This window comes from Canis aureus, chromosome 1 (genome assembly GCF_053574225.1).
Source record: "Canis aureus isolate CA01 chromosome 1, VMU_Caureus_v.1.0, whole genome shotgun sequence".
NCBI lineage: Eukaryota > Metazoa > Chordata > Mammalia > Carnivora > Canidae > Canis > Canis aureus.
This window is the reverse complement of record NC_135611.1, coordinates 114,955,893-114,970,999: the sequence shown is the minus strand read 5'-3', so window position 1 is coordinate 114,970,999 and position 15,107 is coordinate 114,955,893. Positions and strand designations below refer to the sequence as shown.

The window sequence follows — 15,107 nt, the reverse complement described above, 5'->3', positions numbered from 1 at the left end:
TTTTTTTTTTTTTTTTTTAAGATTTACTTATTTATTTATTTATGACAGACATAGAGAGAGAGAGAGAGGCAGAGGGAGAGGCGGGCTCCATGCCGGGAGCCCGACACGTGACCCGATCCCAGGACTCCAGGATCATGCCCAGGGCCAAAGGCAGGCGCCAAACCGCTGAGCCACCCAGGGATCCCCAGAATGTTTTTGTTTGTATAAAATACACAATCAGGTATTTGAAGGTGATAAGGAAGCATGTTATCAACTCATTCTCCAATGCGTGTAGGAAGAAAAATTACTTTACAATGGTTCGCATGACAAAAAAAAGTATTTTTATACAAAATTTTAGAGCAGGTGAAACTACGTTGTAATGAGAATAGAGAGCCGATCACTGGCTTCCAGGTGCCAAGGGTGTGCTTGGGAAAGAGGATGAGGGACACATTCTGTGCCTTGACTGTATGACCAAGGGGTCATGCAACTATATGTTTTGTCAAAATTCATGGACTGTACACCTACAGAGGCTGAATTTTATTATTGTGTGTATTATAAAGAAAATTGAGGGATCCCTGGGTGGCGCAGCGGTTTAGAGCCTGCCTTTGGCCCAGGGCGTGATCATGGAGACCCGGGATCGAATCCCACATCGGGCTCCTGGTGCATGGAGCCTGCTTCTCCCTCTGCCTGTGTCTCTGCCTCTCTCTCTCTCTCTCTCTCTTTCTGTGTGTGACTATCATAAATAAATAAAAATTTTAAAAAAACATTTAAAAAAAGAAAATTGATATTAAAAACAACCTTAATAAGATTAATTAAAAAAACATGGGGCACCTGGGTGGCTCCGTGGTTGAGCTCCTGCCTTTGGCTCAGGAAGTGATCCTGGAGTCCTGGGATCAAGTCCCATATCGGGCTCCCCGCTGCGAGGCTGCTTCTCTCTCTGCCTCTCTCTCTGTGTCTCTCATGAATAAGTAAATAAAATATATTTTTTTAAATGGGGTGCCTGGGTGGCTCCATCAGTTAAGTGCCTAACTCTTGGTCTTGGCTCAGGTCTGGATCTCAGGGTGATGAGTTCAAGCCCTGAGTTGGGCTCCATGCTGGGTGTGGAGCATACTTGAGAAGACAAAATGAAGCCTGATTTCCCAGTGGTTTATTTTTTTTATTAAAGATTTTAAAAATTTATTCAAGAGAGACACAGAGAGAGAGGGGCAGAGATATAGGCAGAGGGAGAAGCAGGCTCCCTGCAGTGAGCCTGATGTGGGACTTGATCTCAGGACCTGGGGATCACGACCTGAGCCAAAGGCAGATGCGCAACCACTGAGCCACCCAGGTGTCCCTTGGGATCTGTTAGTATACATTTTTACTTGATACATATATTTGATATATTTATTATATGTGTGTATATATGTATTTATTGTCCATTTCATCACTATGAAATGTCCCTCTTTGTCTCTGGTACAATTTCGTTCTTTCTTTTTTTTTAAATAGGCTCCATGCCTGTTATGGAGCTTGAACTCATGACCCTGAGATCAAGAGTCACGTACTCTACTTACTGAGCCTGCCAGACACTGCAATTTATTATTTTTGTTTTTAAAAATATTTTATGTCTATCATAAAAAAAAAAAAAAGGGATCCCTGGGTGGCGCAGCGGTTTGGCGCCTGCCTTTGGCCCAGGGCGCGATCCTGGAGACCCGGGATCGAATCCCACGTCGGGCTCCCGGTGCATGGAGCCTGCTTCTCCCTCTGCCTGTGTCTCTGCCTCTTTCTCTCTCTCTGTGTGACTATCATAAAAAAATAAAATAAAATATTTTATTTATTTATATATTTGAGAGAGAGAGAGAAAGAGAGAGAGCAAGTCCATGGGAAAGCCAGGATAGAGGCAACGGGGGAGGGAGAGGGAGAGAAAATCTGAAGCAGACTCTGTGCTGAGCATAAGCCTGACTCTGGATGGATCCCTCCACTATGACATCATGACCTGAATCGATGCTCAGAATCGGATGCTCGATCCCAGGACCCCGGCATGATGACCTGAGCCAAACACACACACTCAACCACCAAGCCACCCAGGTGCCCATCCCCATTTTAAAGATTTTATTTATTTATTCGTGAGAGATACATCTTTTAACATCTATTGTGTCTGATAGTAATTTTGTCCTTCTTCCTCTCTTATGGTTATTGTTGGTATGGTATATCTCCTTTTAAGTTTTTTTTTTTTTTTTTAAGTAATGCCTACACCTGACATGGGGCTCAGACTCATGACCCCAAGATCAAGAGTCCCACACCTCTCAGACTAAGCCAGCCAGGTGCCTCCATGATTTATCTTTTCTCATCCTTTTACTTTCAGCTTATTGGTGTCTAAGATCTAAAGTGTGTTTTTATGGACAGCATTCACTTGAATCTTGCTTTCTAATCCAGTCTGATGATATGTTACTAATGGATTGCTTCATAATCAATTACCCAATAACTTAGCACCATAAAATTTTTACGATTTTACACAGTTTCTGAAGTTAGGATCCAGGAGGGGCTCACCAAGGTGGTTGTGGCTCTGATTTTTCCACGGAGTTACATTCAAGCTGTCTGTGGAGTTGCAGTCATCTGAAAGAGGCTTTCAAAAACTCTGGCTGTGGCCAAACCCACTAGTTGCCTGATTGGATATGGCTCACAGGCTAATAGGTCGTACATTTTTAAATAGCTGAAAACAATAAAAAGAATATTTCATAATACTAAAATTTATATGAAATTCAAATCTCAGTGTCCATAACTCAGGTTTTATGGGAACACAGCCAGGCTCTTGCATTTCCGTACTGCCTAGTGGCGGCTTTTGGGCCTCTTCAGTGGAGTTCAGTGGCTGTGGTGGAGGCTAGATCCCTAGATCACCATGGTGGCCCTTACAGAAAAGGTTTGCAATCTCTGTGCAGAAGGCTTGACTCGGACTAGTGGAACATCCTCAGGGGAGGCTCACACACATGGCTGTTGGCAGCAGTTTTCAGCTACTTGTCACATAAGCTATTACACACGACTGTTCCAGAAGTGAGACTCCTCCAAGAGGAGCGATCCAGGAGTGAGAGAAGCGGAAGTGTCTCTTACAATCTAACTTTCTGCCGTATTGTTAGTTAAACACATCAAGCCAGGTACAGCTTAGGAGGAGAGTTCTCAGGGGTGTGAGCACCCTTGGAGGCCACCTTGGTTGCTGACTATGGCAACAGTCTCTGCCTTTTGATTGGAATGTTTATTTCATTTACATTTGATGTAATCGTTGATATAATTGGCTTCCTGGTTACCTTTTTTGCTATTCGTTTTTACTCTGTTAATCCTTCACTAACAGGAGCCTGAGTGGCTCAGTAGTTGAGCATCAGCCTTTGGCTCAGGACGTGATCCTGGGGTCCTGGGATTGAGTTCCGCATCAGGCTTCCTGCAGGGAGCCTGCTTCTCCCTCTGCCTATGTCTCTGACTCTCTCTCTGTGTCTCTCATGAATGGATGCATAAAATCTTAAAAAAAAAAAATCCTTCACTATCTTCTTTGGTGTTAAACAATTTTCAGTGAACAATTCAAATTCCTCTACTGATTTTTTTTAGCAGTATTTTTTTGAAAGCTGGTTTTTAAGTGGTCATCCAGGGGTTACAAAACACATCTGAACTTATCACAGTCAACTGTATTTATTTATTTATTTATTTATTTATTTATTTACTTACTTATTTTTAAATGTTTTCTTTTTAAAAATACAGATTTTATTTAAAAAATAAAGATTTCAAAAAAAAATTTAAAAATAAAAAATAAAGATTTCATTTTTAAGTAATCTTTGCACCCAGCGTGGGGCTCAAACTCACATCCCCAGGATCAAGTTGCATGTTTTACTGACTGACCCAGCCAGGCGTCCCACTTACCACAGTCAAATTTAAGTTAATACTGCCTTAATTCCAGTGGAATATAGGACCTTTGCTCCATATATCTCTATTTCCCACCCCACTGTATGCTATTATTTTCAAATATATCACATACAGATATGTGATATACTCTACAACATAGTGTATTATAGTCTTAATTTTATACAATAATTTTTAAAAGAAATCAGAAGAGGAGCACCTGGCTGCCTCAGTCAGAAGAACATGCATGCAACTCTTGATATTGGGGTCATGAGTTGGAGCCCCACATTGGATGTAGAGATTACTAAGAAAAATAAACCAAAAACTATAAAGAAATAAAAAATAAGTAAACAGAAAAATATATTTATTGACTTAAAAAATATTTATCTGCATACTTGTACTTCCTGAGGCTCTTCGTTTCTTCCTGTGGATTTAAGTTTTTGCTTGAGGTCAGTTTCTTTTGGTGTGAACGACTTCCTAGAGAGCAGTTCTACTAGCAATGAATTCGGAGCTTTTGTTCACCTGAGAATGTCCTTATTTTGCTTTCATTTTGAAATACATTTTGTTGAATATAGAATTTTTTGTTAACAGTTTTATTTTTCTTAGCAGCACTTTGAATCATTCAATTACTTTCTGACCTTCACTGTTTCTACAAAAGTTAGCTGTTAATTGTACTGCTGTTCCCCTCTATGTGATGAGCTGTTTTTCACTTCCTGCTTTCAAGATTTTCTGTGTCTTTTATTTTATTCCAGCAGTTTTGTCTATGATGGATCTAGGTGTGGATCTCTTTGTGTCTATCCTACTTGTAGTTCATTGAGCTTCTTTGATCTATAAATTAATGCCTTTCATGAGTTTTTGGTAAGTTTTCAGCCATTATTTCTTCAAACATGTTGCAGCAGTGATAGAAAACTACACATGACCCCTCCAGCTTTTCTGGGAGGAGCTCCAGGCTGGCCCCTCCAGGCTCTGCTACTGATTTGTCTCTCCACTGCCATCCCAGGGGCAAAAGAGAGTAGTCTCCCCTCCCGTGTGGCCAAGAAGGAGGAAAAGAACATCTCAGACTGGAGGCTGCCCAGGTCAGCCCTCATCCTTTCCCAATCTCCTCAGCATCCATTCCAGGTCTGAGGGCCTACAGTACATCCTTGACCAGTGTTTGCCAAAGAGGCAGAATCATCTGTAGAGTTTAAGAAAAATATTGATCCCTAGGACCCACTACTGAATTACTAGGCTAGAACATATGAAATTAGTGACTTTTAGTCTACAAAAAAATGGCGTATTTATATGGCTTAACTTAATAATGGTCTGGGTTGGGGTCAGGTATCAATATTTTTTAAAAGCTCCCCAGATGACATCCAAGTTTGAGAATTAGATTAGAAGAATAAATGAGAAATTAAACTGAATGAATGAAGGAAGGAAGGAATAGACACCGAGAAATGCCTGAATAATGGCTATGTGAATAAGTGAGTGAGTGAGTGAATGAATAAAGAAATGAATGAATGGGTGAATTAAAGTGTAAATAAATCAACACATGATTAAATCAACAAGAATGACTATGGGAGGCCTGGGTCACCCAGTGGTCGAGCATCTGCCTTTGGCTCAGGGCCTGATCCCGGAGTCTGGGGATCAAGTCCCATATTGGGTTCCCTGCATGGAGCCTGCTTCTCCCTCTGCCTGTGTCTCTGCCTTTCTCTCTCTCTCTGTCTGTATTTCATGAATAAATAAATAAGATCTTAAAAAGAATGACATTGTAAGAAGATAATTGAATGGATGGCAGATGGTTATGGAAGGAGGGAGAGATGAAATGAGAGATAAATGCACAGACAGTTGGAAATGGATGGAAGTGTAGTTCCTAAAGAGATGGATGGATGACAGGATAGAGAATAAGGAAATGGATGGCTGAACAGAGGGATGAATGGGCATATGGAGGAGGGATGGATAGATGTGATGGAAGACAGAGATTTGCATGGACAAACGGAAGAATGAAGAGATGAATACGTGAATGAGAGCTGGATGTAAGGACAGCTGAATGGAAAGACAGATGGATGAGTAAATACATGAATGGTTAGATATTTGTTGTTATTGTTGTTTTTAAGATTTTATTTATTCATTCATGAGAGAGAGAGGCAGAGACACAGGCAGAGGGAGAAGTAGGCTCCCTGCAGGAAGCCCAATGTCCAGGATCCCTGGACTCCAGGATCATGCCCTGAGCCAAAGGCAGATGCTCAACTACTGAGCCACCTAGGCTTCTCATGGTTAGATATTTGAATGGATGGATGGCCAGATGAATGGTTGAAGGGTTGGACAGCAAACGAATGGACAAATAGCTGGATAGGTGGAGAGCTAGATACACAGGTGAATGGATGGACAGTGGATATTTTTAAAAAGATTTTATTTATTTATTCATGAGGAACACAGAGAGAAGCAGAGACATAGGCAGAGAGAGCAGCAGGCTCCTCACAGAGAGCCCGATGTGGGACTCGATCCCTGGATAGGGACCATGCCCTGAGCCGAGGCAGATGCACAACTGCTGAGCCACCCAGGAGTCCCTTTTATTTTTTTTTTATGTTTTAGGTTTAAAAAAATTAATCTCTACACTCAAGGGTTGCACGCTCCACCAACCAAGCTAGCCAGGTGCCCCTGGCTGGATGTTTAGATGGATGGATGAACATATGCTTAGATGGATGTTTGGAGACTTTGATGGGCTTTGAAATGGATGAATGGAGAGCTGGGTGCATGTATGGATGGGAAAATGGGCTGTAGAACAATTAAGTAAGTGTGGAGCCAGACCACCTTGATTTGAATCCTCATTTTGCCACTGGTGGGTGATTTGCCTTATTTTAATTTGCCTGTTTCCTCATCTTTTCCAGAGGGATGATAATAATAGTTCCTTTCTCCCGGTGTTTTTGTGAGGACTGAATGAACTGATACACATAAAACCCAAGATCTGTGTCTCAGATATTCCTAGATTTATTGTGATGGGAGGATGGATGCACAGATGATTGGATGGCTGAATGGACAGTGTATGACCAAATCAAGGAAGGAAGGAACAGTGAGGGAGGTGAATGGAGTCATGGACATTCATGAGACACCCACAGGCATTTTATTAGGGCCTTAGGAAGGAGTCCTATGGAATCTTTCCCTCTGTGTTCCCAAGGGTTATGGCCCTGGGAATAGGTTAGACTTGGATATAGGACAAGGTGACATCACCGTTAATCTCCAGCATGTCCACGTTCTGGAGGGCCAAAAGGCGATGGGAAAAGTCGAAGAGATGCTGGCCGTTGGCGTAAACCTTGAAACGATCCATGCCACAGCGAATGGACAGCTGCAGGGAGAGGGCAGGCTTGAGGCCAGGGCCGGGACAGAGGCTCTGGAGAGAAGAGGAGTGGGAAGGAGACCCCAGACTCACATCAAAGAATTGCCCAGGAATAAATGGGTTGTAGGAAAGCTTCCTGTCCTCAGATCCCCATGAACCGTTCAGACAGCTGTTCCGAACCACAAGACCCTCGGTCAGACGAGGGTTAATGTGCAGAGCCAGGTCCCCGGAGGATTCCACCATGAAGTTGATGACAAAGCTGAAGGCAGAGAGTAAAGGAGGTGGGAGTCAGATGGGGGGTCAGCACTGGTTCTCCCAGGGAGGTGATGGGGGCCCAGACTCCTGGGTCTGAGGGAGGAAGGGGGCCGAGGACTCCCACCTTGGTCTAGATTGGGTACCTTTTGCTTGTGAAGGGTACGAAGCCCTTGATTATGACTGTTCTTCGGACTGTAAGCCCTCCTTGCAATCTCTTCCTAAATGGCACAGGCTGGGGGAAGAGAACATGAGGTCCTGTCATCCTCAGGTCACCAGAAGCCAGGCAGGGACACATTTTCAGAGATGGGTGCCCACTCCTAAGAAATGTCCCCAATCTCCATCCCCTCCCCGCTCTGGCCACCAACTCCACCCTCTCGCTACCTCCCAACCCCCCCCATTGGTTCCCACTTCCCCACAAACTACCCACCACAGATCCCTAAGCCCCATAGAACACTTTACCGGGTTGAAGACTGGGGGTCCCTCCATGGTCTGTGAAGTGAGGAAGGAGAGAGATTACTCTGTAACATTCGACACATATTTACGGCACACCAACAACATGCAGGCATATCTCTGGGTGCTGGACTGGTACGACTGGGGCCCAACCTCCTTGACTCCGTCCCACTTCTCGCCACCCCCCCCCCCCACCAGGTGGTCCCACAACCTTCCCACTTACAGGCAGGCTACTTGGCTGCTGCTGGGTGTGTCCAGGACCCTACACAGATGGATGGAAGGCACGAATGATGAGGAAGTCTGGGGGTCCTTCGGCTGCCCCAAGACCTCCTCACACCACCAAACCCCTGCCACAAGGAGAAACCCCTCAGCCATCAGTAGGGACTTCCTGGGTAAGCCAGAATTCCCATGTGTGTCTGTAGACACAAAGGCAATGTATGAAGGCAGGCAGGCAATGAGGGAGACCCCAAAACTAGGCCCTGGAAGGTGTCAAGGATGCCTGCCCAGGGTAGCCCCACTACCACCATCTAAGGGAACTCTGAGGTCAAAGAGCGGCACTAGGTGGCTTATTAATGGAGCTGAACTTGCCATATTTAGAGAACTCCAGTGCACAGTGACACTCACTCCACCCCTTTGGGGCAAGCCTGGCAAATGCTATTCTTGTACTCTCCCTTATCCTGCTTCCTCCTGCCAGGGAGCCCCTCATCGCCCATCTCCCTGCTGCCCCTCCACCTGGAAGCTTCTATAAAGCCTGTGCTCCTCAGAACATCTCCCCAGCCCACACCACAGGCAGCCCTGCTCAGCACCCTGGGTGCTCGCTGCTGGGGCTCTGGGGAGCCCTGTCTCTCCCCCATCAGCCTGAGGCTCTCAGCCTGCGTGGGGCGCTGATCCTGGGCCTCAGGCTCCGTCTCCCTGTCTGTCTCTGGGTCTCTCTTGTCGGTGCCTCCACGCAGGCGCAGCAGGAAGGCCCAGCCCTACATCACTGAGAGCCGCCTTTCTGCCTTGACTTCTATTTTCAGCCTGCTGTTCTGAAGGCCCTTCAAAAATAGCCTTATTGTGGGATCCCTGGGTGGCTCAGCGGTTGAGCATCTGCCTTTGGCTCAGGTCATGATCCTGGAGCCCCGGGATCGATTCCCCCGTCGGGCTCCCTGCATGGAGCCTGCTTCTCCCTCTGCCTGTGTCTCTGCCCCTCTCTCTCTCTGTGTCTCTCATAAAAAAAAAAAAAAAAAAAAAAGCCTTATTGTCCTTTCTCTCGTTCAAATGCTGGATGAGGGGGATCCCTGGGTGGCTCAGCGGTTCAGTGCCTGCCTTTGGCCCAGGGCGCGATCCAGGAGTCCCGGGATTGAGTCCCGCGTTGGGTTCCCGGCATGGAGCCTGCTTCTCCCTCTGCCTGTGTCTCTCTCTCTATGTCTATCATGAATAAATAAATAAATCTTAAAACAAAAACAAAAACAAATGCTGGGTGAGGATGAGTGTCGATAGTACAGGTGAGCACTCGTAGGCCTGGGGCCTCCTGTTGGATGAAGACATTCCTGCTGTTCCTTCATCTGGGAGGCAGAGGGGCCCCGCTGAGCGCACACACACACCCTGCTTGTGTGTGATCTGTGGCTCTGCCACCTGCCAGCTCTGTGACCTGTGGCAAGTTATTTAAACTCGGTTCCCAAATCTATAAACCGGGGCGCCTAGGGTCACCAGAGGGCTCCCCTGTCCATGGAGGTGGGGGCCTTACAGGTTGGGGGGTGTAGAGCCCTCAGCTGAAGGACAGGGTGGGAGTCCAGGGTTTGGGCATCTCTAAGTGCTCCCGGGGCTGTTCTGGTGGCTGGCTGTCCACTGAGGGCCTGGGATTGGGGTTCCTAGGTGGCCGGGTGCATGTCTGCCCAGTGGTCACAGAGGCCACCCGGTCATTTCCAGGGGCGGGGGGCTGGCCCCCAGCCTCGCCAGCAGTGGGTATCATGTGCCTTTCTGCCCGTGGGTGTGGAGCGGGAGCTCATTGCGAATTGAAGTGGGTTTCTCCGTGATTAGGCGAGGCAACTTCTCGTGAACTCATCTGCTATCCCTGTGGCTTTCGAGCCTTCTGATCTATGCCTCCTGACTCAGCTTCCCGCCTTCCTCCTCCTCCAGGAAGCCCTCCCTTTAGACTCCCCAAACCTGCCCTAACCGCTTGCACCCAACACCATCCAGTGGAATGTCTGCCTTCCGAGTGGACTGTTGGTTGCCTTGGGGTCTGTGGCCCAGCTAGCAAAGGGGCTGCCCCTGAGCAGGTGCCCCGGAAATAGACGAAGGTGGGAATGAATGACGGAGGGGAGAGGGCACACAGGGAGGGAGACACCACACACCTGACCCAGGGGCTGGGTGCCGCCAATGAAATTGATCGATTGAAGCTCCACGTCCCCTTCCACTTGCAGGTGGGTGACCAGCTGTAGGGGCAGCCGGTGCCCGAACTCATAGAAAGGATTTCCATTTACGACCACCTGGAGGGCAGAGGAAAGGGCAGAATCAGCACCCGTGACCTTGGGAAGGCAGAAACAGGAAGTAGGGAGCAGTGATCATTTTAACTTGGGAGTCCAGTCTTGGAGGTGATGGATGGCCACAGTCAGGAATCTTGGAGTCTGGGGCACCTGGGTGGCTCAGTGGTTGAGCCTTTGGCTCAGGTGGTGATCCCAGGGTCCTGAGATCAAGTCCCAGATCGGGCTCCCCACAGGGAGCCTGCTTCTCCCTCTGCCCGTGTCTCTGCCTCTCTCTCTCTGTGTCTCTCATGAATAAATAAATAAAATCTTAAAAAAAAAAAAAAGCTCACAGATTGGAGGACGGAAGAGAATGGAGATATTACTCAGGATAGCAGTAAGGAAAGAATCAAGTCTGAGTCCTGGTTTGGGCACCAAATAGGTCAGGGCTGAGTCTGGCTCTGACGTGTTGGTTGTCTGACCACACAGAAGATAAGTCACTTCAGCTCCCTGAGCCTCTGTTTCCCCGTCTGTAGAATGGAGGCTGGCTCTGGTCTGGGCTTATTGGGAACATTAAACCCCCCCAGATAGGCATGTCAAAGGCGTTCTGGAAATCCTGTGTAGAGTCTTGCCTTGTTATCATATCTAAGTGTCTTTCGTGTCATTACAGCTCTACTTAGAGTGCTAAGCAGCGGGCATGGGGCTGACAGCAGCTCCGAAGGACTGGGTGCTTCTCACACACTAAACACTGCGTGGTGATAGCAACCTGGTGATTCTCTCTTTAGCCCCATAAGGTGGGACAGGGGATTGTCCCCATTGTTCAAGAAAGCAGAGTCTCAAAAAAAAAAAAAACAAAAAAAAGAAAGCAGAGTCTCCAGGTGGTAGAGTGACCAGCCCAAGGTCACACACTGGGAAGTGGCAAAGCCCAGACCTGAGTCCTTGCCAGTCCTTTGCCACTGCAAACAATGACGTTAACCTCTGCTGCTAAGGCCAGGAATCCGGGTGCCTGTATGAGGGCAAATAAAGTCCAGGTAGGTTCTCTAACCCCATGATCCCCCTCCAGGAGACTCCCTGCATCGTCCCGCAGAAGGGAATGTATACAAGGATGTCGCTGGAGTGTCATTGAGGGGAACCAGAGGCAGGGATGCAGGCAACCCAGAGCAGGGATGCAAGGAAGCCCACACTCTTGTGTACACAGGTCACACATTTTTAAAATGCTGGCATGGTAGGAATCAATCACGTGTGGGACTTATCCAGAGCCTGATTCCAAGTGTAGAAAACAACAAACATCAAGGTATTTATGGGATGACAGGACCGCTGACTAGATGCGGGGGCCCTGAAAAGAATGGCCAATGTTTTGGGTGTGGTAATGGCATCGTGGCTGTGCTCCTGAAAATAAAAAATGTATGAATAACATGATAGATTTGGGATTTGCTCTTAAATTGGATGGGAGGGGAAATGTGAGAGAAGGATGACAGCAGAGGGACCTGGAGCTCATGACCACCGAAGTTTCCTTCTCTGTGTGTTCAGAGTTCGCCATAAGAAATAGGAAAATTAGGGGCACCTGGGTGGTTCGGGCGATGGTTAAGTGTCTACCTTGGGCTCAGTCCTGGGACCAGCCTCACCTTGGGCTCCCTGCTGGGTTCTCTCTCTCTCTCTGCCCTCGCCCCCAAGCTGGTGCGCGCTCTCTCTCTCTCTCTCTTTTTAAGATTTCATTTAATTATTCATGAGAGACAAAGAAAGAAAGAGGCAGAGACACAGGCAGAGGGAGAAGCAAGCTCCATGCAGGAATCCCGATGAGGAACTGGATCCGGGTACTCCAGGACCATGCCCTGAGCCCTGAGCCGAAGGCAGACGTGCCCAACCGCTGAGCCACCAGGCGTCCCCTTCTCTCTCTCAAATAAATAAATAAAATCTTTAAAAAAAAATAGCAAAAATACACATTTTGCAAGAACACAGAGGAACAAGGTGAGACACATGCAATCTTGGCCGTTCATGGTGGAGGAATAGGAATGAGAAACGAGAGGGGAAATTTTTGTTTTTTTGGAGAAAAATGTTTTCACAGGCAGGAAGGGAGGAAAAGAAAAAAGGGAGGTGGGAAGGGTGGCGGGGGAGGGAAGCAGGGCGGGGGCGGGGCGGGGGCGGGACGAACGGAGGCCCCGCCCCTGAGCTCAGACCTCATAGGGCTCCGCGGGGAGGGGGCGGGGCGGGACGAACGGAGGCCCCGCCCCGAGCTCAGACCTTGTAGTGCTCCGCCAGGACCATGAACACCAGCTCGAAGTGGGTGCCCTTGCGGAAGGGCATGCTTCTCTTCTTCTCCTCGCTGCCCCACTTGCCGCCCAGATGCGAGTTGAACACCACCTTGTCCCAGCCATCAAAGCGGGGATTGAAGTGGAAGGCAATGTCGGAGCCCGGGTGCGCCCCCGCCACGAAGTTCACGCAGAACCTGGCCAAGAGACAGGAAGGGCCGTCCCTCTGCAGGATCCCGCCTGCCCAAGCAGAGGACCCTCCTCCGGGAAGCCCTCTCTGACCTACCCTGTTCCAAGGTCCCAGAACAGGTCCCTGAACTGGGCGGGAGGGGGGTAGGGCGCCACGACAAAAAGGGGACAACACATTAGGCACTGTTGACCCAAGAGAGGAGGGGTGGGTAGTGGTCCTGAAGTCCAGGGGCAGATTCCCACCGCAGCGCATTCCCTCACTCCCTTTCCCTACCAGGCCGCCGTGCCCCCAGCCTCTCCCAAGTTTGCAACTGAGACTGAGACTCCTGCATTTCTGCGTTCACCACGGGTCAGACACTGTCCTAGGAACCCTACATGGGTGGGTTCAGGTCTCTCTGCTCCCTCCCTGCCCCACAGGCCACTCCCCACCTGCAGCCGCGGGGGTGCGCAGTGAACACGTGGGTCAGAGCACTACCCTCATGCCCGCATCCCTGAAGTTATTCCAACTGGGCAAACACACACCCCCGTCAGGGCCTTCGCACTAGCTGTACTCTTTCTATCTACTGGCTCCCTCTCTCCCCTCCTTTGGTTCTTTGCTGAAGTGTTCCCTCCCCAAAGAGGCATTCCTCCTCTATTTAAATTTTTATTTATTTATGATAGTCACACAGAGAGAGAGAGAGAGGCAGAGACACAGGCAGAGGGAGAAGCAGGCTCCATGCACCGGGAGCCCGACGTGGGATTCGATCTAGGGTCCCCCGGATCGGGCCCTGGGCCAAAGGCAGGCGCCAAACCGCTGTGCCACCCAGGGATCCCGTTCCTCCTCTATTTAAAGGGACAATGCCACACCCCGCCCTGCCCCACATCCAGTCCCCATCTCCTTTCCCTATTTGTCTCCATTGTGCTTAGAACAACTGGACCCTGCAAATGTAATTTTTATCTTTCCTCTCTCCTCTCTACTAGGATGTTTGCTCCACGTGGGCAAAGGTCTTTGTCCTGCTGACTGCTCTGCCCCCAGTGCCTAGGCACATAGTGGGCACTTAGTGAGCAAAGAAACAATGAATAAAAAAACAACAGTGCCTTGAGTTCAGTTCAATTGTCATCACCAATTTAAGGCCACAAAAAAATGCTAAGACTTATTTTAGTCCTTACTTTCCAGTACTACACGTTTCACACATTGAATCCTCAAAACAATCGCATCTTACAGATGGGAAAGTAAAGCACGGAGAGGGACAGGAGCTTTCCCAGTCGGTGGGAAAGCTGTCAGTGACAGAGCTGGCCCGGCTCTGAGCCTGTGGGCTGAATTCATGCTGTCACACCCGTCCAATCCAACATCCAACTCCTGGGCTGCTCCCTGACCTCTTCCAGGCCCCCATGCACCCTGCTCCTGGTCACCAAGCCCCGGACATCCCAGGCTAGAGCAGGTCTTTGGCCATCGGGTACAGTGGCCCAGAGCCCCCTTCCCGAGCAGGGTGAGGAAGAGAAGGGCTCCTGCATTAGAGTGGAAGCCCCTCTCTGCAGCCCCCTCCTAGCCTGGTGTGGGGGAATGTCTTACCTCCTCATGTGCTCACTGGTAATTCCTTGGATGTACACAGACATCCCCACACTGAGACCTCCGGGGATGGGCTTGTTGTAGGGCAGAGTCTGTGGAAGGGAACTGGTGAGGCTTTACCCCTCATGGAGAAGTCCCCCCACTCTCATTAGCAAGGGAGAGGACATCATGGGTGAGGGATCAGCAGGAAGGTGGAGAGAGCCAAGAGTCAGGGATAGACATAAATAGCCTGAATGTCAGGGTGGGAGTTAAGTCAAGCTTCAGAGTCAGAATTGGCTACATCAGATTTGAGGGTGGGGTGGGTGCCTCCGAGGATCAGGGGGAGAGTAACTGGTGTGTGGGGGTCAGGGTGGAGCTAAGCCAGAACCTGCAGTTAGATCCTGGGTCACTGTCTCACCGGATTGTAGGTGGGCTGGTAGCCGGGTGCAGGGACATAGGCCATCTTGAGAGGCTGGGCTGGTGGCTCGTCCAGCGAGAAGAGATGCAGGAGCAGGGAATGGTGGTAGATGGCAGGTAGTGGGTGGCTCTTATACCTGAGGAAAAGGGAGTGGCTGGCAGGGCAGGATCCACGGGTCCCTCTTCTGGGTATCCCAGGCTCACATCTTTTTCTAGGGTACCCTGTGTCCCTTCTCTTGCTAGCCTCACTGGTAACCAGCCAGAACCTGGATTGTCTGGGCCGGGCTGGGGGGACTCAGGTCAGAGACCCCTCCTTTAGGCCTTTCTACAAAGAGGAAGTGCTAGTGAACTTTGGTCCTGCCAGAGCCTTATCAGAGCCCATAAAAGCCTACCCAGACCTTTGTTAGCAGAGGGAGGGTGAG

The 15,107-nt window shown here is 48.9% G+C and overlaps 1 protein-coding gene across 1 annotated transcript; it reads right to left on the bottom strand.

Annotated features, from left to right (window-relative positions):
- Window positions 1-6,789: 6,789 nt before the first annotated feature.
- LGALS4 (galectin 4) lies at window positions 6,790-14,822 on the bottom strand. Its single transcript, XM_077852798.1, has 9 exons — window positions 14,687-14,822; window positions 14,293-14,381; window positions 12,544-12,748; window positions 10,195-10,329; window positions 8,082-8,120; window positions 7,868-7,897; window positions 7,552-7,640; window positions 7,247-7,412; window positions 6,790-7,162 (listed from the first exon to the last, which is right to left on the bottom strand). Exons 1-9 carry the CDS (start codon window positions 14,729-14,731, stop codon window positions 7,016-7,018), a joined length of 945 nt encoding a protein of 314 aa, XP_077708924.1. The 5' UTR covers window positions 14,732-14,822; the 3' UTR covers window positions 6,790-7,015.
- Window positions 14,823-15,107: the final 285 nt, after the last annotated feature.